The sequence below is a fragment of the Tenrec ecaudatus genome, chromosome 7, assembly GCF_050624435.1.
Source record: "Tenrec ecaudatus isolate mTenEca1 chromosome 7, mTenEca1.hap1, whole genome shotgun sequence".
In the NCBI taxonomy this organism is placed as follows: domain Eukaryota; kingdom Metazoa; phylum Chordata; class Mammalia; order Afrosoricida; family Tenrecidae; genus Tenrec; species Tenrec ecaudatus.
In genome coordinates this window covers 64348749-64373026 of record NC_134536.1, presented here as the reverse complement: position 1 = coordinate 64373026, position 24278 = coordinate 64348749, and the positions used below count along the sequence as shown (strand labels likewise).

General features: G+C 49.8%; 1 protein-coding gene across 1 annotated transcript; it reads left to right on the top strand.

The window, feature by feature from the left end:
• On the top strand, positions 1-23525 carry NR2E1 (nuclear receptor subfamily 2 group E member 1). Its single transcript, XM_075553998.1, has 9 exons — positions 1-25; positions 4348-4493; positions 7751-7838; positions 9120-9355; positions 10909-11055; positions 13878-13974; positions 14362-14511; positions 14785-14890; positions 23363-23525. Exons 1-9 carry the CDS (start codon positions 1-3, stop codon positions 23523-23525), a joined length of 1158 nt encoding a protein of 385 aa, XP_075410113.1.
• Positions 23526-24278: the final 753 nt, after the last annotated feature.

The window sequence follows — 24278 nt, the reverse complement described above, 5'->3', positions numbered from 1 at the left end:
ATGAGCAAGCCGGCCGGATCAACAAGTGGGTACCTAGCGGGCGCCGCGGGGCCCGGCGCGCAGCCCAAGCGGGAGACTGGGGAGGCGCTGCCCCCGGAGCTGGGCTCCGAGCCCTGGGAGGGAGGGCCAGCCGGGGGGTGGGCTTCAGCCCGGCTACTTGCAGGCCGCGGATCCGAGCGTTTCGTGGAGAGGGGAAAGCAATTCCGTTTCGTCGGAACCGCTTGGTTTCCCCCTACTTTCTGGTCCAGTCCGGCCCAGGGAGTTGCGACCCTCGCAGTCATTGGGTTCGGCTGGGGGTCCGTTGCAGGGGTGAGGGTGCCACGGGAACCGGGCCGCCGCTGCAGGCGGCGGCGCGAGGACACCCTCGCTCAAAACTCTGAGCTCCAGCGCGCCCAAGCAACTCTGCGCCAAGCGGATTTTGAATGGAATGCTTTGCACCCCGTTACTGGCTCTTTCAAGCAATCCTGAAAAGTGGGAAGGAGAAACCGTTTAAAAGTCACATTTTCTTTAATCCTAAACCCGCGGAGGTCATAACTGGGGAATTTAAAGTATGAAGAACTGCTTGAGCAAAGAGTGGACCAAATCCCTAATCCCGAATACTTGTCGAGAGGGAGCCCGGCGGCCGAAGCGGCAGCGCGCGGCCTGTTCTGGTCCCCCAGCCTCACTGTCTTCCAACTTCTTAGCTGGGAACCTCCCCCGTTCCCAGGGCCAACCCGAGCCCCCTCCAGCCACCACCCGGAACGCGCGAGCGCGGGGTGCAGGTATGGCCCAGGGCGTCGGCTGGACCAGGCCTGCCAAGCCCGAGAACTTGCAGGCCCCAAACAGCGCGCGCTGCAGGCCACAGGGCTCGCGTCTACTGGCCTTCGCACTTACTGCCTTGTGGCCTCCCGGGGTCTCGGATCCCAGGGACCAGTCCTTCTCTGGTCGGTTGCTGTCGCTGTCCCCGAAGCACAGAGTTCTCCCACCGCCCTTAGCTTGCCCCATCCCCCCAAAAAACAAAACAAACCCCACCACCCCACCGCGTCCAGATTGTCCCGGGTTATTGGAAAGTTGGAAGAGTCGGGGATACTTTTGAGGACTGATTGGAAATCCTGCCTACGTGAGATGCAAGGCTTCCCATGACGAATTTGGCTGCGTTTTCACTGGGTTTGAGCTCTGCCGTTTTACAGATTCGAGCAAAATGAACGGTAGGAGAGACTGCAAGGCTAGGGCCCGAGGAGAGAGGGGACCTGTACCGAGGGCGGCGTGCCGAGCGGAGCCTGGGGCCTCCTGCTAGCCTCGGGCCTATCCTGGCCTTGCTGCTCCAACCTCTGGGGAGCCAGGGGAGGTGGCTTTTTGCTGCTACTCCGGTTCCCAGGAGCGAGTGTCCCTCCAAAAGGGTGCCCAAGGGAATCTTCCTGGCAGCGTTCTGAGTCTCTGCGGCAGCAGGCGACGCCCGCGGGCCTCGAAGGGCAGGCTCCGGGTTTGCTAGGATAAGGGCAAGCCCTTAGAAGTAAGAGGCTTCAGGTTCTTCCTTCCTCTTCTTGTGCAGAGCCGCCTGGTAGGAGGGGATTGAAGGTGAGGCCAGGGAAGCAGCAGGTGCAAGGCTGGGTCCCCGGGGGTCGCCTCCCACGCGACGTGGGCCGGTCTGGAGGCTCTTGGCCAGGACCATAATGGAGAGGTGTGTCGGGCACGTTGGGGGAACTTTGGCGCTTTCGAACTTGCTGTTTGGTCTTGGGAGCCGCCAGCTCAGGCGGGGTCTCTCCCACCCGCGGCGGCAGCAAATAGGCCCTTGGCGACCATGGCGGTCCAGGAGTCCGCGGGGCCCGGGAGGAGGAGGCGGGCGCGCGGCGGGCTGTGTCCCCTCCTCACTCGGCTTGGCGCAACTGCGAAGCCGAGCCCTGTCACCCAGCAGCCCCGCCTGGGTGGTAACAAGACCCCAGCCAGTCACCCCTGCAGCCAGACTAACTTCTTTCAACAGTCTCTGATGGTAATTACAGTAATCGAAGCTGCCATATATCTTTAGGCAATTATGACACACAAAAAGCCCCCAGGGGACCCCCTGGCGAGGAGACTTAAGAACGGTTTGCCAGCCTCTGGAAGCTCCGGCCCGGCTCACCGCGGAGTTCGCTTGGCTGGTTACATACAGGAAGGGACCTTTGCAACGGGGTCAACTCGCTTGTCTCCTGACCCCAAGTCAACTTAATGTGGCCGGATGACAGAGTCAGAGCATGGTGGCCCCTTTTTAATCCGCCTGGTGGCCGCGGCCCCAAGTCTGCGCCACTGAAGGGCTGATCTACGGCCACAGCGACTCCGGGGGTGACCGTCAAAGAGCCGCCCCAGGAATCCGTGGAGGGCACCTCCACCCCCTGCTGACTGTGCCTCCACCCCGGGAGGTCCTGCAGAGGTGGGTCCTTCGCCTCCAGCCCCAAAGAGAAGGCGGGAAAAGACTTCTCCCACCTCGTGCGTCATCAAAAGTGCCACAGAGAAGGGGGCGACAGCTGGGGTGACAGTATGAGGGCTTCAAACTTGAACTCCAGCAAGGACAGAGAGCGTGCTATGCAGAGGAAGATGGCCTCGAACTCTGGAGCCTCTAACTTTGTGGCTTGCCAAGGAGGGGGCGGGTCAGCGGCGCTTGCCCCGGCCGCTAGTTCCCTTTCGCGCAGGGACGGGCCGAGGGGGTGGGCGATGGGACCCGCCCGGCTCTCTCCAGCCCTCCCTCCCCACCCCCTCCGCGCCACCTCCCCTCGCTCGCCCGCCCTGAAGGAGAGGGGGCGCCCTGGCGGTGGCCGCCGCGCCGCGCGCCTCCCCCTCGGGCCTTTGTCGCATTCCGAATTCCCATGCTACTCTTTTTGACGGGTCACTGGTGACTCTATAGGCAGGTGCTGCGGCGGGGTTGTAATTACCCGGGCCGAGCCTGTCGGTTCCCGACCCCCACCACGCCGCCCCACCCGCGCGCCCACCCGCCCGACGACGCCTCTGAAGCGGCGGGGGGAGCACTCACACCCCCACCTGGGACCCGCAGGCCGCCGCCAGCCCCCTCCCCGCTCCCACCCGGGCTTCGCCCGCCCTCACCCCACCCCTTGCCCAGTCGCCGTCCCCTCCGCCGCTCTGTCCAGCGGCTGTCCAGCTTCCTGGAGGCCCGAGGGCCCAGCCCACAGACCATCGGACGGGTGGGGACTGCGCAAGAAATCCCTCAGCGAACCTTTCATCTAACGTCTGCCTCTTTGTTTGCGGGAGCCGGGGTACACCCCCTCCCCCCCGCAGCACTTGTTGAACTCGTGAACCTCGCAGAAAACCAAGTCTCTCCTTTCTCTCTGCATTCTTCTTACTCCACGCCGGGCTCGTGCTCGTGCTCGTGGGCGCCCAGGGATTAGTCCCAAGGAAAGTTCTTCGGAGCCGGGAATTGGGGGGGCGGTACAGCTAGAGAAACCAGACTCTAAAAACCCAGCCCTGGGCCGCGAAGTGGGTCGGAGAGAAAGAGGCGGTGGGTTTTTCCGAAGCAGGGTTGGTAGGGAACAAGTGGGTTGTCTGGCGGGAGTCGCCCTGTCAGGGGACCTGCCACCCTGTCTCCCACTCCTCTCTTCCGCCTGCCCTACTGTTTGGTATTTGGGAGATTTTTTTTCCCCCTTAAAAGAAAGAATTTCTGGACCAACAAACAACAAATAAAACACCGAAACCTTTTTAAAAATTAGGTAAAGCGAAGGTTGGGCAAAGACCACTACCCTGATTCTCATTAATAACCCGAGTATTAGCATTACAATAATAATCCCAATAATCACCGGACCCGGCGGAGCTCAGAGAAAACGCGATGGCCTTCCAGCTGCCAGGGCCGGTTCCAGCCGTGTTTGTTTTTCTTCTTGCCCCTTTTGCAAGACCCTTTTGGTCCCCTCGCGCGCTTGCTAACGACTAGCTCTGTTCAATGTGAGAGCCCGGCCGGGAGGCGGCCCAACTTTCCGCGGGGCAGAAAGGCTGCGGCGGACCGCGCTGCCGCCCCGGCTGGCTGTAATCTTTTCTTCCAAAATGGGGCTCGGCGATTAGAGGAGACCCAAATACATGTAGCGGTGCATGAATAATGCTCATTGTAGGAAACTGACACTTGCTCAAGGAAAAAAGTTTGGCTATAAAATCACTTCATTATTTGCTTTTACCGCAGCTTCGGTGCTAATCCCTTCAGAGGTCAGATTGCTTAGCAATCTCTCTCTCTCTCTCTCTCTCTCTCTCTCTCTCTCTCTCTCTCTCTCTCTCTCTCTCTCTCTCTCTCTCTCTCTCTCTCTCTCTCTCTCTCTCTCTCTCTCTCTCTCTCTTCGCCTCTGCCCTCCTCTCCCTCTCTCCCCTGCCCACCTTTTCTCTTCCCGGCCGGGCCAGGCCGCATTTTAGACATCCCCTGTAAAGTGTGTGGTGACCGCAGCTCTGGGAAACACTACGGGGTCTACGCCTGCGACGGCTGTTCCGGGTTTTTCAAACGGAGTATCCGTAGGAATCGGACCTATGTCTGCAAATCTGGAAACCAGGTACCTTGGCCCGGCCTGCGCGCCGCCGCCCCTCCGTACCCAGGGCCCTCAGAAGCCCCAGTGCTGCCCAGCAGGAGGGACTGGGCTCTGATCTCTCTTCCTCTCCTCCCCCGGCCTCCACTGCCCTCCCCCACCCCCAGCTCTACCTCCTCCCTCCGTGGTTTACTGGGAAAAGGCGAAAGGAGTTAAGGGAGGACGGTTAGCAGGGGAAACGTGAGACGCCAGCACCTTCTCACACCTCTTTGTGGGATCCTGTGACAGATTTTGATACTGGGTGAGGCTCACGCCCAGTGGCTGCAAAGCCGGCCCAGGGGGCCTAAGGAGCTTTAGAATCCAAACCTCAAGGAGCAGGAAGCCCCGCCCCCATTTCGTGCAGCGCTGGAACCCACACCCTTCACCACCCTGTGGGATGGCAGAGCACAGGGCCATGTGAGTCAAGGTCGATGCCACCTTTACCTGAGATCCAACGTGGGTGTTGGCCACTTGGAACAGACAGGGCATGTTCTGTGAGGGACATACTGTTTCAACACCCAGAGGAAGAGCCACTCTGGGAGTAGGCTGTCCGCCACCTTCAGGGGGCATTCACTGGGCCTTGCTGAAGAAGGCCTGGGTGCTCAAGAAGAGAAGGCTCCCCAGGAAGGCACAACTGGGACTCTCCAAAGTGCCCACATCTCGCATTGCCACTCTGCTTAGATGTGCCTGCCTGTCTTTTGGTTGCAAGCAGGTAGAACAGCCTCAAAGAGATGGAGGTCAAGTGTCAGGGCATGGGCCAAATGGGGACACATGGGGTCAGTGTGAGCTAACACTTTTAAAAAGAACCACAGAACCTCCTGACTCTGTTTCCAGCTCAGTAACAGGTTATTTAAGCCTTGGATACCAGCCTAGGTCCCCTGCTTTGTCCTCCTCTCAGCCAAGCCAAAGACTTCTGGCATAGAGGTCTTTACCTCTACTCCCAAGAAGATCCCAGGGAATGCATTAGTTAGAAACCACCTGTCCAGTAACCAAATGATGAAATACTTTCCACTAATTAAAATCTCTCTCTCTCTCTCACACACACACACACAACCACATTGTCTGGTGCTATTTCTTTTTTTTGATGCCATCTCTGTTCATATTCATCTCTGGTAGATTTGGATTAAAACAAAAGCAAGAAAACATTCACATTTGGGCAAGTTATGTTGAACTCGCCAGCCCTCCACCTGTTTAATTGGGCACAGAGTTCTGTACAGGCATTCAGCTTTGCCAGATGGACAGACTAACTACATACACCCAGGACTCCCCAACAGCTCCACAGGAATGTGGGCTTGCTGAAGCAGGTGGTGACTCCAGTGAGCTTTTTCCTGAGTCTCCTGCATTTATGTGAACTTGGGAAAGCAAGCTCTTTGATTTGATACTTGAGAAAAGGAGATGGCTATCAATTCCTCCTACTGCGGTCAGTAAAGAAGTGGTCCTGGGCCTGGTAATCCTCTCCTTGCAGAAAGAATAAATGGAACAAGGTGTTCTCGAAATCTCCTTACATGGAGGTTTTACACTGGCCAGTGAAGAAGTCCGGAAGAATCCACTTAGGGCCCCAAAAGTATTTCCTTTCTTTTATTCTAACATCAAGTAAATAACATTCTAGTTTATTATGAATAATATATAGGACATCTATGAATTGTTAGGGATCTCTACCCTACCTTCATTGAAACAAGTCAGCACATTTTAAATAGGAATATCATTGGGGGGGGGGTGAGAGGCAAAACAACCAAAACCTGCATTCTAATGCATAGCAAACCACCCCCTAGGATACTTAAAAACAAAATCTAGCCAAACCAAAAAACCGCTAGAAAAATACATACCTCACTTTAATATATGAAAACTTTTGAGAATTTGCAGTAAAATGAAGCTACCATTCTTCCCACTCTAAATGTAACCCGTAGCAATTTAGACAAGTATAAACCCAGACAGGAGAGCACCAAGCTTCATATACATATGTAAATGTAGAAAATGCCCCTGCACGTATGAATCTGTTTGCATTTAAGTTTATGTTCCCTCAGTAAAGCCCCCTAACACTGAAGTCCATGAGAGACCTTCCTTCAACTCAACTTCCTCTTTCAATGGCCAGTGTTTCTCCCACAAAAATTGCCGGGTGGCCTGACACTGAGAATATCAGCACTGAGCAGGGAAAGGTTGCCAGTGTCTCGAACATGCTGACATTCTCAGTGCCAGTCCACCGCACAGTCCCTCACATGTAGGTGGTGGGCATTTCTAGACCTTGGGCCCAGCTGGGTTTCCCCCATCCGTAGGCCTGCCCTCCTAACCACACCAGCTTCTGCGTCTCTTTCTGAGTAGGAAACCGGTTGCATGGAAATGAGTCTGGACTGAGGCTAGGCCAACTCTCAACAGGGCCCCCTGCGAGGAGTTCTGCTGCCTAGTAGTAGGTTGTGAGTTGGGCCGCTAAGCGAAGGTCAGCAGTTTGAAACCTTCAGCTGCTCTGAGGGAGGAAGCTGAGGCTTTCTACTCCTATAAAGTGTTCTCAGGCCCTGCTCAGAGACTAAATGCCCGGAAGTAGGAAATACATAGCATCTAGCTTTTCTCCTTAAATTTAACTGGAGAGATCAGACTTATGCAAGGAAATCATTGGGGGAAAGAATACATTCACTTTCCTAATTTAAAAAAAAGTTTTCAGGGGAAATCCCTGCCCCATCCTTTAGGGCCGCTGTGGCGATGAGGTGAGGTTCCCGTACTAAGGCTTGGGGCAGAAGTGAGAGAGCAAGAAACTGAAAAATAAACGCGAGGACACCCCCCCTCCCCCTGGCAGAGAAGTGGGTTTAGCCAGAAAGTGACAACAAGAGGTGGACTCCAGACTTAGCGCAAAAGTAACGAGGACTTGGGGGCAGGGGGGTGCATCCGGAGCGCCAACCTGCTCCTCTGGGGCCGGGTCGCTGTCTTCGGTCCTGAAAAGTCTCGTTCCCCGCCCCACCGCCTTCGCGACGGGCGGACGCTCCCCTCTGCAGCTCTCCCTCCCAGCCGGGTCGGATCGCGGCTGGCCCTCCGGCGGCGTAGGGAGGTTTTCCCTCTTCGCCTGCGGGCGTAAAGTGCGCGGAGCCAGCCCCCCCCCCCCGGGAAGTAAACCCGGGAACTGCAGCCCCTTCTCGAGCTGACCCTGCCAATCCCACTCCCACCCCGCACCCCTCGCGAGGGCGCGCACGCACGCCTGGCTGGCTCGGCCGCGGGGCACTAGCCTGGGGCCGCTGACCGCCTGCGCTCTGTCGCAGGGAGGCTGCCCGGTGGATAAGACGCACCGAAACCAGTGCCGGGCGTGTCGGCTGAAGAAGTGTTTGGAGGTCAACATGAACAAAGACGGTAATCAGTGCATTCCTTTATTCTTCTAATGTTGATTGAATAGTAAGTAAATTATATGTACAGCAAATACACGGCACTCCTATGCATGTAAATCATTTCGCCAGCACTTCGTTCCAGATGCTGGGAATTGACCTCGGGCTGTCAGTCGTAGCCTTCTCTTTGCAAGAGTCGCCCCTCCTAACCCACCACCTTGAACTCCCTTGGGCTGGGCCCGGGCTCACGTAGGAAACCCGACTACCTGACTACCCCCCCTCCTGAAGCCCACCATCCTGTGGGGTGCGCCACAGCTCCTGCCTGGCGTCCTTTCTGTCTCCTGCAGTTTTGTGCCCCCACCCCAAGCCTGTTAGGTGGCCTCAGGATCTCAGTCTCCGACAGAGCAGGTTGGGGAGCTGGGAGGTGCTTGGGAAGATGGGGAGCCCTTGTTTGCAAATTCCCCAAGAGATCAAAATCTGCCCTGTCCCTGTGCTGAGGTAGGTTTCCTTAGGGCCTCCTCTCGATTCTTCCAAAAGGAGGCGGGTGTCTCCTATGGGTGCCTGGGACACACAGCTCCAGGAGGCCCTTAAATGCGCTCATGAACTAGTCCCAGTGACAGCCTGGCGAGGGCGCCTCAGCCTGGCAGGGGGGACAGTGGGAGAGGGCATATGGGGGCTCCCCTAGAACTCAGTGCTGAGTTGGCCGCTGGCAACCCTGGCTGGTGACATCTCCTGGGTGCGTCATGCTGCTCCCTGCGGAGAGCGCCATCCTCCCCACGGGAGCCGGAAGCAGGAGGGAGCAGCCAACTTGTAAATCTACAAGTTACCCAGCTCTGGAGCAAACGGAAAATTGCCCTGAATTAATTTGTTTGTTTAAACTGTTGGTGGTAATTGTCACCTCTCCCCAGTTTCCTTCTGCACGCTTGGAGACAGGTTCTCCCGTGTCCCCCTCTCCCAGTGTCACGGGACCTCCTGTCCTTTGCTGCTAGAGTCCTCTGGGATGGCGCAGGGGGTGAGGTGGGGTGGTGGTGGTGGTGGTGGTGGTGGTGTGTGGACAGAAGTCACCTTGGGCAGAGCAGGGAAGGACTGTCCCGGGACTCTGGCTTCCTCTTCCCTTCCAGGGGACAGCAAGGAGGGAGAGCTACTCCCTGGGTGGGGAGGACCCCAGGGTGGACGAAGAACCCGGCCCTTGGGCCTCGGAACTTCTTCTGGGCTCAGATTTCCTCCTGGTTCCCGGAGGGGCCTGAGCCCTCATCTTCCTCACTATGTGTCTGACCCCAGGCATGCGTCTGTCCATCTATCCTTGCAGCTGTGCAGCACGAGCGGGGCCCTCGGACGTCCACCATCCGCAAGCAAGTGGCTCTCTACTTCCGCGGCCACAAGGAGGAGAATGGGGCGGCCGCTCACTTCCCCTCCGCTGCGCTGCCCGCGCCTGCCTTCTTCACCGCTGTCACCCAGCTGGAACCGCATGGCCTGGAGCTGGCTGCCGTGTCCACCACCCCAGAGCGGCAGACCCTCGTGAGCCTGGCGCAGCCCACACCCAAGGTCAGCAGCCTGCTGAGCCCACCGAGACGCCTGCTGAGCAGAGAGAGGAGAGTGGCCCACCCACTTGCCCTGAGCAGGGAAGGGGCCCAGTGAAAGCTCACCCCTGTTAATTGAAGGGGCTCCAAATGTTAGTGACAGGAGAGTCAGTCCTTGAGGAGCCAACTTACACATGTGACCTTCTGAGCCTGCCATCAGCATGTTAGCCCTGGGGCTGAGAACCCACACTGGTAGAAAGGCTTGCTTAGCCACCTGGTTGCAGTTGTTAGATGCCCCCCGTCCATGGAGACTCACAGTAACCTCACATACAACAGGACAAAGGACCACCCTGTCCTGCACCATCCTCACAGTTGTGCTGAGGTTGCAGCCACTGGGTCCGTCCACCTCCTCCAGGGCCTTCCTCTGTTTCACTGCCCTCTACTCCTTCTCCAGGGACTAGTCTTTCCTGACAACATGTCCACAGACATGTGAGGACGTCTCACAGATCTTGTCTCTAAGGAGCATTCTGGCTGTATTTGTTCTTTTGGCAGTCCGTGCTGAGAGGGCAGTCTTAGATGTTCCTGGACACCAGAAGAACCGACATCCCTTTTTAAAGTTTTTTTATTTTTAAGAGGAGCTGACCCTGCTATCTGGAAGGACCATTAATTGCAAACAACAGGGATCTATTATTTTGAGCCAAGCTGTGGGTCCCTAATATTAGCGAGAGGGAGAAGTGGAGCTTGCACGTTAGGGCAGTTTGAAGGAGCTGGCTGATGTTTACTGGGCCCTCCCCTTCTCCTGAGCTCCTAGAATTTACACAAGGATAGGGCCCTAGTGTCAGGACCACTGTCTGAACCACCTCAAAAGGCTGCCACCTAGAGACTGCCCTGGGTGCCTCCTGCTGGCACCCACCCAAGGCCCCCCCTTCCAGGCCAAGTGAGAAGGGCTTAGGATCCACCCTGAGCGGGCCAGCTGCAGCCCCACGCTGCGGGGAAGCCAAACACCTGGGCACACGCACACGCACAATATTTAATACTGCTTTCTTACCCTTGATGCGTATAATAAGCTCCGGAAAGTAGTGTTATGAATATGTTGTCAGTTATGAATGGGAATGCTCTGTGAATGATTAAGATGTCTAATTGAAATATTTCCATAATATACTAATCCTTTCTAAAAATACTCATATGCATATTTGTGTTTGGGATGCCTATTAATTTATACTTTTTTCACATCTATTTTTATTTACACAAATACAAGCAGCTCTTGTCTAAATTGGGAGCCAGGCCTGGCACTTGGCTCAGCCTGAGGAAGATTTGCTGCGGGGGATAGGAGATCTAGAAGCCCCTCAAGGGAACAGGCCCCCAAAGGGTGAAGTGGGCCTTTCCTTGCCATGTGTATTTCTCGAGCTAGAGGAATACGGATGCTAGGTTTCTACTCACCGATGGCAAATGCACAATTCAGTAGAACACTGGAATTCCTTTTTATTCCTTCTTTGTTCGAATGAGATTTAAAAGTTGGCGTTTCTGGCAAACCTGTGATTTCCTCACTTCCAGGTGTCTTTTTTTTCCCCCACCCAGTACCCCCACGAAGTGAATGGGACCCCAATGTATCTCTATGAGGTGGCCACGGAGTCTGTGTGTGAATCAGCTGCCAGGCTTCTCTTTATGAGTATCAAGTGGGCCAAGAGTGTGCCAGCTTTCTCCACGCTGTCTTTGCAAGATCAGGTACCACCAAGAGGACAACCAGGGCCTGGGGAGGGGCGGTCAGGGGGAAAGCGACAGTCATCAGTTGTACAAAACTGGAGGTTCCATGTCTAGGCGTCAGCTCTAATAGCAATGAAGAAATTAGTTTTACTAGTTTCTTTTCATCGGTTCAAAATGTGGAGTTATGGAATCCTTAGGAAGAAAGGCAATTACCCTATTTCAAGACGGTAATCTGGTCAGTAAAAAAAAAAAAAAGAAAACCTGAAGACAACGTAAATATAAAAACATATGCATGAAAAGCAAACAGACATGAATGTATAGGCCACTACCATCGAGTCAATTCTGACTCATAGCAACTATAAAATTATACGTATGTAGTCTAATTGGAGCATCGCATATAATCTCAAATAAAATTATATCATAATAAATATTTTGTTGCTAAAGCAAAGGTTTCTTTAAGAACCTTGGAACTGAGGAGAGAAAAAAATGCCAGGGGCCTCCTAAGAGTTCATGGCAAAACGGGTGAAAAGATGGCGGAACTTTCCCTTGAGCTTTTTCTCATAAAGGGATGAGAGTAATGAGAGGACACAAATCTCCTGTGAGCGATTTGGAGTTAGGCGCATGCTTTTGCATTTACCACTTTACACTTCCACCCCGTACACTTCCACCCCGTACACTTCCACCCCGTACACTTCCACCCTGGTATACTTCCACCCCGGTACACTTCCACCCCGGTACACTTCCACCCCGTACACTTCCACCCCGGTACACTTCCATCCCGGTACACTTCCATCCCGTACACTTCCACCCCGGTACACTTCCATCCCGTACACTTCCATCCCCGTACACTTCCACCCCGGTACACTTCCACCCTGGTATACTTCCACCCCGGTACTCTTCCATCCCTGTACACTTCCATCCCCATACACTTCCATCCCGGTACTCTTCCATCCCAGTACTCTTCCATCCCGGTACACTTCCATCCCTGTACAGTTCCTCCCCAGTATACTTCCACCCCGGTATACTTCCATCCCGGTACTCTTCCACCCCGGTACTCTTCCATCCCTATACACTTCCACCCTGGTACACTTCCATCCCGGTACACTTCCATCCCCAGTACACTTCCACCCCGGTACTCTTCCACCCCGGTACACTTCCACCCCGGTACCCGCTGTGATTGCTATTGTAATATCAGCTTACAGGATCCAAGGGTGACTGGCTACCTCCTTCAGGCTAGGGTTTTCGCGTTATTCTCTATGTGTTTTGAGATTTCGTAAACAAATGGGCATTTTGAGTGATTCTGGAGTCCCCCGTAGCACCCAGAGGGAGAGAAGGTGTGTGCTGGCATTAAAAGTGGCATCATGCCCAAACTGAGAACTTTCGTTGTTAAGCATATCAGAAATGGCCCCTCCCCGTATGTATGCTTCTCACCTAAAAGGAGAGAGAGAAAATGAAGGGTCCTCAGGCAATGGCTGCTATCAGTGCATTCAAGGAAATTAGTGACAAAGTCTACAAAGGGCTGATAACTAGTGCTAACAGCAAAAGACTTGTTTATTTCATTAATTTCATCCCTAATTAAGGCATAATAGTGCCCCTTGCTGGGAAACCACCGGGCACTGTGCTAAAAACATTTCCTGTTCTAGCTCAGGAGAGTCTCTTTCTCATAACCTGGACTTTTAGAGATGGCTGACGTTATAGCATGTTTTGCTTGGAATATTCTAAGCTTTATTTCTCACATCTAATAAAAAAGAATAAAAATCAAAACAAAGCATTTTTAAAATGAGACCTTTAGATCAAATGCAATTTTGGTCACAAGCCTTCACAATTCGGCTCTCAACTCCCCCAAACAAACTCCTTTCATAAAGAGTATTCAGAACTGGCTGCTCAAAAAGAGAGATTTTAAAAATATAGGTGGTTAGGTCCTCTCTGTGACCAGATTTACTGGCTTGATCTGTTGTATGCATGTGAGTGTGTGAGTGTGTGTGCGTCTATGTGTGTGCATAAATTGCCCCCCCCCTTCAAAACAAGTATTTGTAGACTCTTTAATCCAAACAAAAATTTGCTTGCTGTCTGCCACTTAGATCTTTGGTGGAAACCTTTCAACAACAAGCAAATGGCAGTGAAGTGGAATTCAGTAGATCAATTTGCAAAAGGAAGCAGCTTTTTAATTTTAAATATTCAGTGGCACATTTTATTAGAATGAACATGACAGGCACCTTGATGCTGTCCACTTAGGATTCTCAGAAAAATCAGGCAGTGAGATGAGGTAAACTCAGCAAAACCCGATTAACATAATTACTCCCTGATTTCCACACACAACCCCCCAGGCCTCTTGGGAATTAGTGTGTGTTATCTCTCTCTCTCTCTCTCTCTCTCTCTCTCTCTCTCTCTCTCTCTCTCTCTCTCTCTCCCCGCCCCTCCCCCTCATCCCTCCAGAAGATGGGGGGCCCAGGTCTGCAGGGGTAGTTAGGACTCTTCCATCATGATAACATTAGTGTGTTCTCGGAGGGGCTCAGCCTGCTGCCGGTGGCTTGTCCGAGCAGGGGTCTGTGCAGTCCCTAGAGTCCCAGGCATGGGGGCATACAAGGACAAGGGGGCCTAACCCTTTACAGAGGGAAGCAAACTTTGGGGTATTGTAATGGCTGACACTCAAATGCATCTGTTTATTGATAGGCACCTTTTCAAAAAGATAAAGAGAAGGCAAGAATATTCCCTTTTTTTTTTTAAATAACCAAGACAGGCATGTTAAACACTTTTTTAAATAATGGAAATTTACATACTGAAATTGTTGATAAATTTATAAATTACACGCTATATTATATTATACATCTATTGTATGACAGCTGATGCTTTTGGAAGATGCTTGGAGAGAACTGTTTGTTCTAGGAATAGCACAATGGGCCATTCCGGTTGATGCTAACACTCTACTGGCTGTATCTGGTAAGAATTGCACAATTTAATGACTTTGTTGTAGAAATTACCATAAAAATACATTACTGAAAAAAGAACAACATGTAAAGAATAACAAATTCCCGCTGAACAATAGAGTATACCTGTCATTTATAAATCTATATTTAAATGCAAATAATGTTGTTTTGTTGCATTCATGACTGCTTGCATTGTTATTTAAATGCAAATTACTGTGTTTGTTATCATCCAAGGGAAGATTTTATATTAACTTTCATACAATATAGCCAGTTTACATGGAATCAGATATCTCAGAGTGACAATTGAATGGATATTGATATGCAGAATTTTGTCAAAAATCAATATCAGACCATGAAAATGCCTTCATATTGGAGCGTTTTTTCCATATTTCTATTCTAGGCATGAATGGTGACAACACAGACTCCCAGAAGCTGAACAAGATCATATCAGAAATACAGGCTTTACAAGAGGTTGTGGCTCGATTTAGACAGCTCCGCTTGGATGCCACTGAATTCGCCTGTCTAAAATGCATAGTCACTTTCAAAGCTGGTGAGCAGACCCAAGCCCCTATTGTCACCCCCTTCCCTGGCTCGGCCACTTCACTAATTCGAGCCCCCTCACAGTCTACGCGGGTTCCAGCAGAAGGTGAGTGTTCACAAGGGAGACGACGCTGCTGCTGCTGCTGCTGCCAGTCATGACCATTTCCTGTCCCTGTGGGGACCTCCTGCTCTCCGGGTGGGCTGTCCACTTCCAGAGAGGAGCTTCCCTCTCCCCCGCCGTTGCTCCTGTGCTGCCACTCAGTGTCTCGGTCTTCATTTCCAGTTCCTACACACAGTGGTTCTGAGCTAAGAAGTTTCCGGAATGCCGCCGCCATCGCAGCTCTTCAAGACGAGGCTCAGCTAACGCTCAACAGCTACATCCATACCAGGTGACCCTGCCGCTTGTCCTGAATGCGTACTTAAGAAAACTGCTTCCCTTGTGAATGTGTGAGCAGGCAGTAATAAGCCAGTTCAAACACAGTGACTAATTAGCCCCTTGCTAGCCAGTTAATGTAGTGACAATCTAGGCCCTCACCTAGCTCCTGGGGTGGGTGAGAGGAGCAAATAGAATTAGACAGCTGGACCAGACACATCACAGCTGGCGTGGTGAACAAGTCGATCGTTTAAAATCAGTGAAGGCAATTGGGTGACTGGGTCCACCGGACATAGCAAGGGTCAAGCATCAGGAGGTCGTGGTTGACACATGAGAGATCATCCTTTAAAAAAAGGCAGGTGTCTGGCAGGGAATGATCAAGGGTAAGGTTACATAAAGAAGAGGTATAGCTGTAACCCAGGTGGGGACGGAGCATGGTAGTAGGGCAGGAGGAAAGTCAAGGAAGATGGAGGAAAGAGCTAGGAGGCAAAGGGCATTTATAGAGGTCTAGACAAAGACATGTACATGCAAACATATATATGAGGATGGGGAAATAGATCTATGTGTCTATATTTATAGGTTTAGTATTAAGGTGGCGGAAGGACCTTGGGCCTCTATTCAAGCACTCCCTCAATGCATGAATACTTTCTTTTATTAAATTGGAACTCTATGATGCTCACCCTCCCGACACAACTGCTGAAGCCAAAGCCGGTGAACAAGTAAATGTGGTGAAGAAAGTTGATGGTGCCCGGTTATCAAAAGAGATAGTGTCTGGGGTCTTAAAGGCTTGAAGATAAACAAGCGGCCATCTAGCTCAGAAGCAACAACACCCACATGGAAGAACACACCAGCCTGTGTGATCACGTGGTCCCAAAGGGATCAGTTATCAGGCATCAAAGAACAAAAAATCATATCATTGGCTGCACACCTCCATGATACGATCGCTGAAGACAAACGGGTGCATAAGCAAATGTGGCGAAGAAAGCTGATGGTGCCTGGCTATCAAAAGAGATAGTGTCTGGGGTCCTAAACGCTTGAAGGTGAACAAGCAGCCATCAAGCTCAGAAACAACAAAGCCCACATGGAAGAAGCACACCAGCCTGTGCGATCACGAGGTGCCAAAGGGACCAGGTATAAGGCATCATGCAAAAATATATATATATGTATATATACATATATACCATAGTGAATGGAGGGGGAAGTGCAGAGTGGAGACCCAAAGCCCATTTGTCGGCCACTGGAGATCCCCTCACAGAGGGGTGTAGGAGAGGAGATGGGTCAGTCAGGGTGCAATGTAGTACCGATGAAGAACACAGCTTTCCCCCAGATCCTGGATGCTTCCTTCCCCCAACTACCATGATCCGAATTCTACCTTGCAGGACTGGATAGGGCAGAGGTTGTACACTGGTGCATATGGGAGCTGGAGGCACAGGGAATCCAGGGTGGATGATACCTTCAGGACCAGGGGTGTGAGGGGCGATGCTGGGAGAGTGGAGGGTGAGTGGGTTGGAAAGGGGGAACCGATTACAAGGATCCACATGTGACCTCCTCCCTGGGAGACAGATGGCAGAGAAGGGGGGGGAAGGGAGACTCCGGATAGGGCAAGATATGACAAAAATAACAATCTATAAATTATCAAGGGCTCATGAGGAAGAGGGCAGCGGGGAGGGAGGGGAAAAAAAAAGAGGACCTGATGCAAAGGGCTTAAGTGGAGAGCAAATGCTTTGAAAATGATTAGGGCAAAGAATGTACGGATGTGCTTTATACAATTAATGTATGTATATGTATGGATTGTGATAAGAGTTGTATGAGCCACTAATAAAAATTTTTTTTAAAGAAAAAAAAAAGGCAGGTGCCACTTCCAAAGAGAAGAACCGGAGACCTGTCCTGAAAGGTGGGCTGTCCCCACCTTTCTTTGGCTCTGGTGACTGGCATTTGTTATTGCGAACATGCTGGTGTTGTTAGCTGCTGTCCATTTGGTCCTTGACTCCTGGTGTCCCCATGCGCGGTGGGATGGAATTGTTGTGACACCTGGGTTTTCACTGGCTCCATGTGGGGCAGGGAGCTCAGCAGGCTCCTTTTTCTTAGTCTGTCTTCATCCAGGAGCTGAGCCAACCTCTGTTCAGCATCATAGTAAAGGTGAAGGCCTCCGCTGGCAGATGGCGCTGGCTGAGTTTGGGGCACGTTCTCGGAGAACTGAACAAGTGGGAATTGTACCACTGCACGACTGATGACCCTGTTTTGAGTCCCTACCCCAATCACCCAAGCCACTCGGGGATCACTGGTGGAAACTCATGGAGGCTATTCATTTCAACGGCTTCCAACCCCAACCCCAGCAGTGCTCCCTCTGGGCCGCTATTGGACAAGTCCAGCAAGCTGAACTGGATTTTAGATTCCATTGCCAAATGAAAAAAGCAAGGCTTTTAGAGCAGTAGAATCTTTCTGGCCTACCACGTTAGGACTGTGGTAGAGCTGAGGTTAGAATATAGTTGATTCTAGTTCATCCTTTATATTGATCTTGAAGGAGAGCCCATGGAAGCCTGTCTCCACCATCCCAACACCATGCACCGGCGCCTCCTGTTAGGCTGTTACTGCCTCTCTCCCCCACGGGATCTGAAAAAGCCCGAGTCAGATGCCTATTGGGCTAATATCACTTCTGCTAGAGTCTCCTTATTTCTATTATAAATCTTCTTTTGACTGTTGAATGAATAAAACTCCTCTGTTTATAGAATATCACTGAAACTGTGTTGAACGACAATGCATATATGAGCATATGTCATATGCTTTTCCAAACGAAAGTACACCAAAACCCAAATTAATTAAAAATTTATATCAATTTTATATCTATTGACTCATGGCTCATGCACTTGACTCATGGCAGCCCCATGCCAACCAGAATTGGGCTCAGAATGTAGACAACAATCTCTCCTGCTCTGGTACCAATTTGGACTCATCACACACCCTACAGGACAGAGTAGGACTGGCCCTCCTTTAGGGTTCCCAAGGCTGGAAGCAGACTGCCAGGGCTTTGTCCCACAGAGCGGCTGGTGAGTTTCAATCAGGACGCTGCAGCCTTCATAGTTGGACCCCTTGCTGAGAATTTCCATTTCTACTCGAGACATATTGAATCAGAGCCTATATGGGAACCTAAGAGTCACCTGGGGATCTTGTTAAAAGGTAGCTTCCGATTCAGACTTATCTGGAGTGGAAAGGAAACTTCTTAGCAGGGGATCGAACCAGAACGAACTGGTTTAAGCCACGGACCTTTCAGTTAGCAGCCCAGTTGCTTAACCACTGCACCACCAGGGTTCTTCAGAATAGTTATGGTAGGCACTTAGTATGTACCCAAACCTGTAAATGGAACAGAACCTAATTCAGGTACTTTATTGCCGCTAAACATGAACTTTTATTGCATAGCTGTCCTTTAACATGTAGGAAAATGGAAGTTATAAAGAATCTCAAACACAAGGATGTGAGATGCAGTTGTTGGTTCAGTCAAGCCTTTCCCGAAGGCTCTATTGTGGGGCAGCAGAGAGAGCCAGAAAGCACCTCTCATCTATCATGTCAGTCAACCAGGCAGACGTGTTGCTCTGCTTCAGACCCTACCAGAGAAAAGCAGAGTAGTAGAACGTGGGAAAGGCAAATCCTACTGGAGGGGACGAATAGGGAGAGGAAATCTGGAAAGGCTACTAACTGGTTAAGCAGCCCCTTCCCAGCTAGAGAAAAAGGTGGGTGAAAATGGTGGTGATTACACAACTCTTCTTGATGTAATGGGGCTTCTGAACTGTGTGGTATGTGAGGTATACGCCAACACAACTGTTGAAAGGGGGATGTTTAAGGAATTGACCTCAGATTCTATAGACACGTGCTAGAGTCAGAATGCAAACTCCATTTTCAACATTTAATCTGTGGCATACAGATCAACCATTGGTCACATGGCCTGTAATTTCGGAGAATATTTCAATCATCACCCATTGAATACTTTTTAGTGAACTAGATTTCTATAACTTTCCTAGTTTCTGGAGTTTCTGAGTATGTTGACTAATTGTGTGTATGTTTGGGGGCACAGAGTTTGGGGAATAAACTCTTTTTTAAAAAAAAGGCTGGATGAGTCAGCTAGGGAGTAATGTACCCACAGAAAATCAAGAGCCAATTGTCTATAGATTCTTGAAAAATCAACCTGTTATGAAAGCAATGATTTCCTATGGTGGTTTCTCACCAGGGGAAATGTGCAGTGTGGTGGGTGAAGATCTGGAAGAGACTTGTCTAGGCAGCCAGTAGCCCCACCCACGGCAGGATCCTTCCTGGCTGCCTGAGGGCAAGCAGGATTGTAGCAGTGTGGGCGGCAGTGGCCAAGGTGAAGGGGAGATTGGGTCTTGCAGTTACATTCCAGGGAACATAGGAGGTCTATTCAACAAAGAGAGAAACTGGTGGGATTTAGATATATATTTTAAATGTACTGCTGTTCCCATAGCACATTATTAACTGTGTTCTGGTGAGTCTTTTCCTGGGTGGCCGTGAAGCTGGGCAGTGAAAGAGCCAACTGAGCTCCTTGGAGGCACAGGCTAAATCACCATCCTAGTGAGAACTCTGCTCACCACACAGCTGGGGGGTTGAGCTCAACTGCAGGTGCCTTGGAAGAAAGGCACAGTCCTGTTCTGCACGCAGGGGCACCATGAATTAGAACTGGCTTGGTGGTTACTGATGAGTCAGTGTCAGGTTGGGGAGACCTCACTTCAAACTCAAAGCTCAGAGATAGATATCTTAGAGAGTGAAATTAGTAGGTAGTTACACACAGTGTTCACCTGCCTAACTCCTTTGAAGGAATTTGGGTATAACCCAGTTTCTTGCACTTGTGGCCCCAGATCAAACCCAGCTTAGTCTCAAGTATGTCTCAGTGGTCCCTGGCTTGTTTGAGTAGTTTATTTCAGGGAAGTAAGCCCTCCTAGAGGAGTGTATTGATACCTGATTTGAGGCCCTTGGCAGAAGTACCAGCGCTGAAGAGAGGGTAGCTTTCAGGCAGGCCAAGGCAGCAGCAAATTGAACTGGCACATCTGAGCAAAGACACATGTTGGACATCAAGAGAGCAAATTGTTAAGCAGTTTCTCATGTCTTTAATTATATGCCGATTTCATTGACACGAGAGCTGGGTGGCAGTGCCACCCAACAGAACTTCGTGTTTAATTTGCAGTGTAATAAGGATGGAATTATTCCTGAGAGCGACTGAGCATAATGCCTGAATAATAATTTGGGGACTTTCTTAGAAAAAGCTGCTATTTTATTTGAGGGGAAACAGCCTTGTGAATGATCCCTGAGAACTAGAAACTGTGGACTTGATGGCCAGCTGAGAACAGCACCGTGGTGCTTGTCTGTACCCCAGCCAGAAGGTGTCATTTGGCTGATATTCAGTTCTATGTTTCTTAAGATTTTTTCCCTCCAAACAAAATGCAATCTTATTGCTAAAACAGAAAGAATTATCTGCGATTTTGATAGGCTGATAGGTTGTCCACACCTCATTTTCCCTGAAAAACAGGGATAAGAGTATTTGTCTTGGTCCCTGTTGTTACCATAGTGTATTGTTCTTATTGTTGTTGTTAGGTGCTGTCTATGTGCAACATAACAAAATACTGTACCATCATCATTCACAATGATGTTCACATTGTTAATAATCATCATTGTTACTATGTTTAAATCCATTGTTGCAGCCAGGATGTCAATCTAGCTTGGTGAGCATCTTCCTCTTTTTTTTTTTGGCTTACTCTCTACTACAATACCCTTCTTCAGGAACTAGTCCCACCTAATAACACATCCAATATGTTTAAGACGAAGACTCAACACTCCTATTTCTAAAGGTTATTCTGTACCTCTTGCAAGATGGATCTGTCCATTGTTCTGGTGGTCAAGGGTATAGTCAATAGTCTTCGCCATGCTTCCAATGCATCATTCCATCGCTGGTCTTCCTTACTCATCGTCTAGTTCTCACATGCAGATGAAGTGACGCAAATACAGTGGCATGGGTCAGTGCTCCTTACTCCTCAATGGGACACCCTAACTTTTAACACCTTCAAGAGGTCTCTTCAGCTGATGTGACTGACACAAGATGTCCTATGATTCTTTGACTGCTGCTTCTGTGGGTGTTGATGTGGATCCCAGTAAAAGAAATCCTGGACAACTTCAGTCTTTTCTCCTTTTGTCACGATCTTGCTTACTAGTTCAGTGGTGAGCGTTTTTATTTTCTTTATGTTAAGGTCTAATCCATTCTGAAGGCTGTAATCTTCCTATTCTTGGCAATGTTACCCATAATTTCTTGTGAGTCACACAATCAAATGCCTTTCATAGTTAAAAAAAAAAGGTAACCATATTTCTGGTGTTCCTTGCTTTCAGCTAAGATCCATCTGACATCAGCAATGATAGCGATCCAATAATGATATCCTAATCCCACACCCTCTTCTGTGTCCAGCTCAAACTTCTGACAGTTCCATGTTGATGTACGGCCATGTATATAGAGCGCATCCAGTCAGTTGGCCAGGTCTTCCAAATTTCATAGAATAGACAAGTGAGTGTTTCCAGCACAACGTCCATTTGCTGAAACATTTCCATTGGTATTCCTCCTATTCCTGAAGCCTGGTTTTTGCCAATGTCTTCAGTGCAGCTTGGACTTCTTCCTTCAATCCCCTCGGTTCTTGATCATATGCTGCCTCTTGACGTTGTTGAACATGCACAACTGCCTTTTAGTACAATGCCTCTGTGTATTCCTTCCATCTTTTTTGATGCTTCTTAAATTTTTCATATTTTGTCCATAGAATCGTTCACTATTCCATAGAATCTTTCACTATTACAAACTTGAGAACTTTTTCTGTAGTTTTTTTTAGCTTGCAAATGCTAAATGTATTCTTTCCTTTTGTTTCATGTCTCTGAGTTTTTGTATGCTTAATTATGGTCCTTTGTCTTCTCAGTTCTTTGAAACTTTCGGCTTAGCTCTTTAACGCTTCTTTTTTTCTCGCTTTTGCATCAGTTTCTGAACACTCCAGGGTAAGTTTCACAGGCCTGATATCCATTGTTAAAAAAAAAATTTCTGTCTTTTCAATGACCTTTTACTTTCTTTATGTGGGATGTCTTTGATGCCATCCCACACCTCCACTGGCCTTTGATCGCGAGGGCTCAGTGCTTCCAAACCGTTCCTGAGGTGACCTTGTAATTGGAGAGGGACAGACTCCAGGCTGGTTCCTGTGAACTTGTTTTCATTCTTCACCTTCGATTTGAACTTACAGATAAGCAATTGGTTGTGTGTTCCACAGTCAGCTTGGGCTTTGTTTTGGTCAATGATCATTGAGCTTCTCCATCTTGTCTTTCCACAGATGTAGTTTATTTAATTCTCATATGCTCCATCTGGTGAGGTCCACTGATGTGTATACTCATAATTTATGTTGTTGAACAAAGGTTCTTGTAATGATTAACTTGCTGGGCTTGAAAAATTCTATTGTATGACCTCTAGTGTCATTTCTAGCACCAAGATTCTATTTTCCAACTACCGCTCTTAGTTTTCCAGTTTTGCTTCCCAATTACCTGTCATTATCAATATGTCTTCACTGCATGCTTGATCAGTTTTAGACTGTGGGAGTTGGTGAAAAAAAAAACTCCTCAGTTTCTTCATATTTGGAATTAGTGGTTGTCACATTACTGTGAACACTAATCATATTAACTGAGCTTCCTTGAGGTGTCTAGCTCTTACCCTATCAGTGGCAGCACTGTATTTCAGGCTCTGTTTTGAAATATTTTTTGATGTTAAGAGGGCCATCGTTCCTCTTCATCCCTCCCAGCAGAGTAGGCCAGGTGAGTGTCCGCTTCCACGGGTCTAGTGTCAGCCCACTTCCGCTCACTGTTGCCAAGGACATTGATCAAGGGTTCCCTTTCATTTCTGACAACTTCTAATTTTCCCTGATGGAAACATTCCACAGCCTGATTATTCATGGATATTGACAGCTGTTTCTTCTCATTTTGAGTCATGCTGTATCAATTAATGCAGGTCCCCAAAGCTTTGCTCCATCCGTATGATCAAGGTTGACTCTACTTAGAGGCTGCAACTCTTCTTCCCAAACACTCTTACTGTGAGCGCTTCCCAAGCCGAGCGGCTCGTTTTCTGGCACAAAAGCAGACACTAGTTTGCTGGTTCTCATAATGTTTTCACTGGACAAATTTTTCAGGAGTCCATACATCACTGGGTCCTTCCACCTAGTCTGTCTGAGTCTGGAAGCTCTGCTGGAACCTGTGTGTCACGGTGACCCTGCTGGTGTTTGACACACTGGTGGTATAGCTGTCAGCCTCACAGCAGCACACAGTCTCCTCGTAGGACAAGTGGACAGGCCATATGTAATCAAGCGGCCCAGATCCGGAAATGATCCTGGCTCTGCTGTATGTTCGAGTGTAAGATAGTAATCACCACTAGCCATAGACTCTGACCTTCCTTTCCTGGCTTCTCCCATTCCAGATATCCCACTCAACCCTGTCGCTTTGGAAAACTCCTGTTGCTCCTGCCAGCTTTACGTTCTATCAGTCCATCAACCATAGAAGAAGTGTTTTTCAAAAAAACCATCGGCAACGTCCCCATTACAAGACTGCTTTCAGATATGTACAAATCCAGTGACATCTAAGCTCTTCAAGTCCCTCCCCGCTTCTCAGGATGGGACAGGATCAGATGAAAGACTTCTACCCACGGAAAATTCGCCTCAACTAACAAAACTCTCCAGGAAGCATAAGCCTTGGAATGTGTAGCTTTCAGGTAAAAATAAAAAAAGGTTAATCAACACAAACCAAGCCCAGTAGCTCTGACCTGCTGCTTCCACCAGGAGAGGGTGGCCCAGAAGAGGGTGACAAGGGACTCCTTGAGCAGAGACCCCCGGCTGCCAAGGCCTGGAGTCAGGATTGTCACGGCCTTGCCTTTGTGCTTCTTCCCTGGAAGACTGGGCGGAGCTACCAAAGCTGAAACACACCGCACCTCGAGTTTGCCTTTCTTTCCTGGCCTTTCACGTCGAGGACGCAAACATCAGTGCAAACACCAGAGCAGTGGCCTCCAGAGCGAGCTCCTGCCGGAGTCTTTATTCTCCAAGGAACAATTAGGCCTTCAATCGTTTGTTCACAAGTTTCCATTCTATTGTCACACATCATGAAGTGGCCTTTGGAACTGAGTGAAGAAGTGAGAAGTAGCTTATGCTGTGATTGCCTTTTCTTCGGTCTTCTCCTTTCCCCCTTTCTTTCTTCTTCTTTTTAATACCTTAGGCCAGGCAATTGGTGGATGAAAGTGAGATTTTCACCAGGACTTCAAATTGGATAACATCTTATTAAGAAAAAAAGACTAGACGAGCTTTACTGAAAGAACAGTCGAGAACAGAGGAATAAACAGCGAA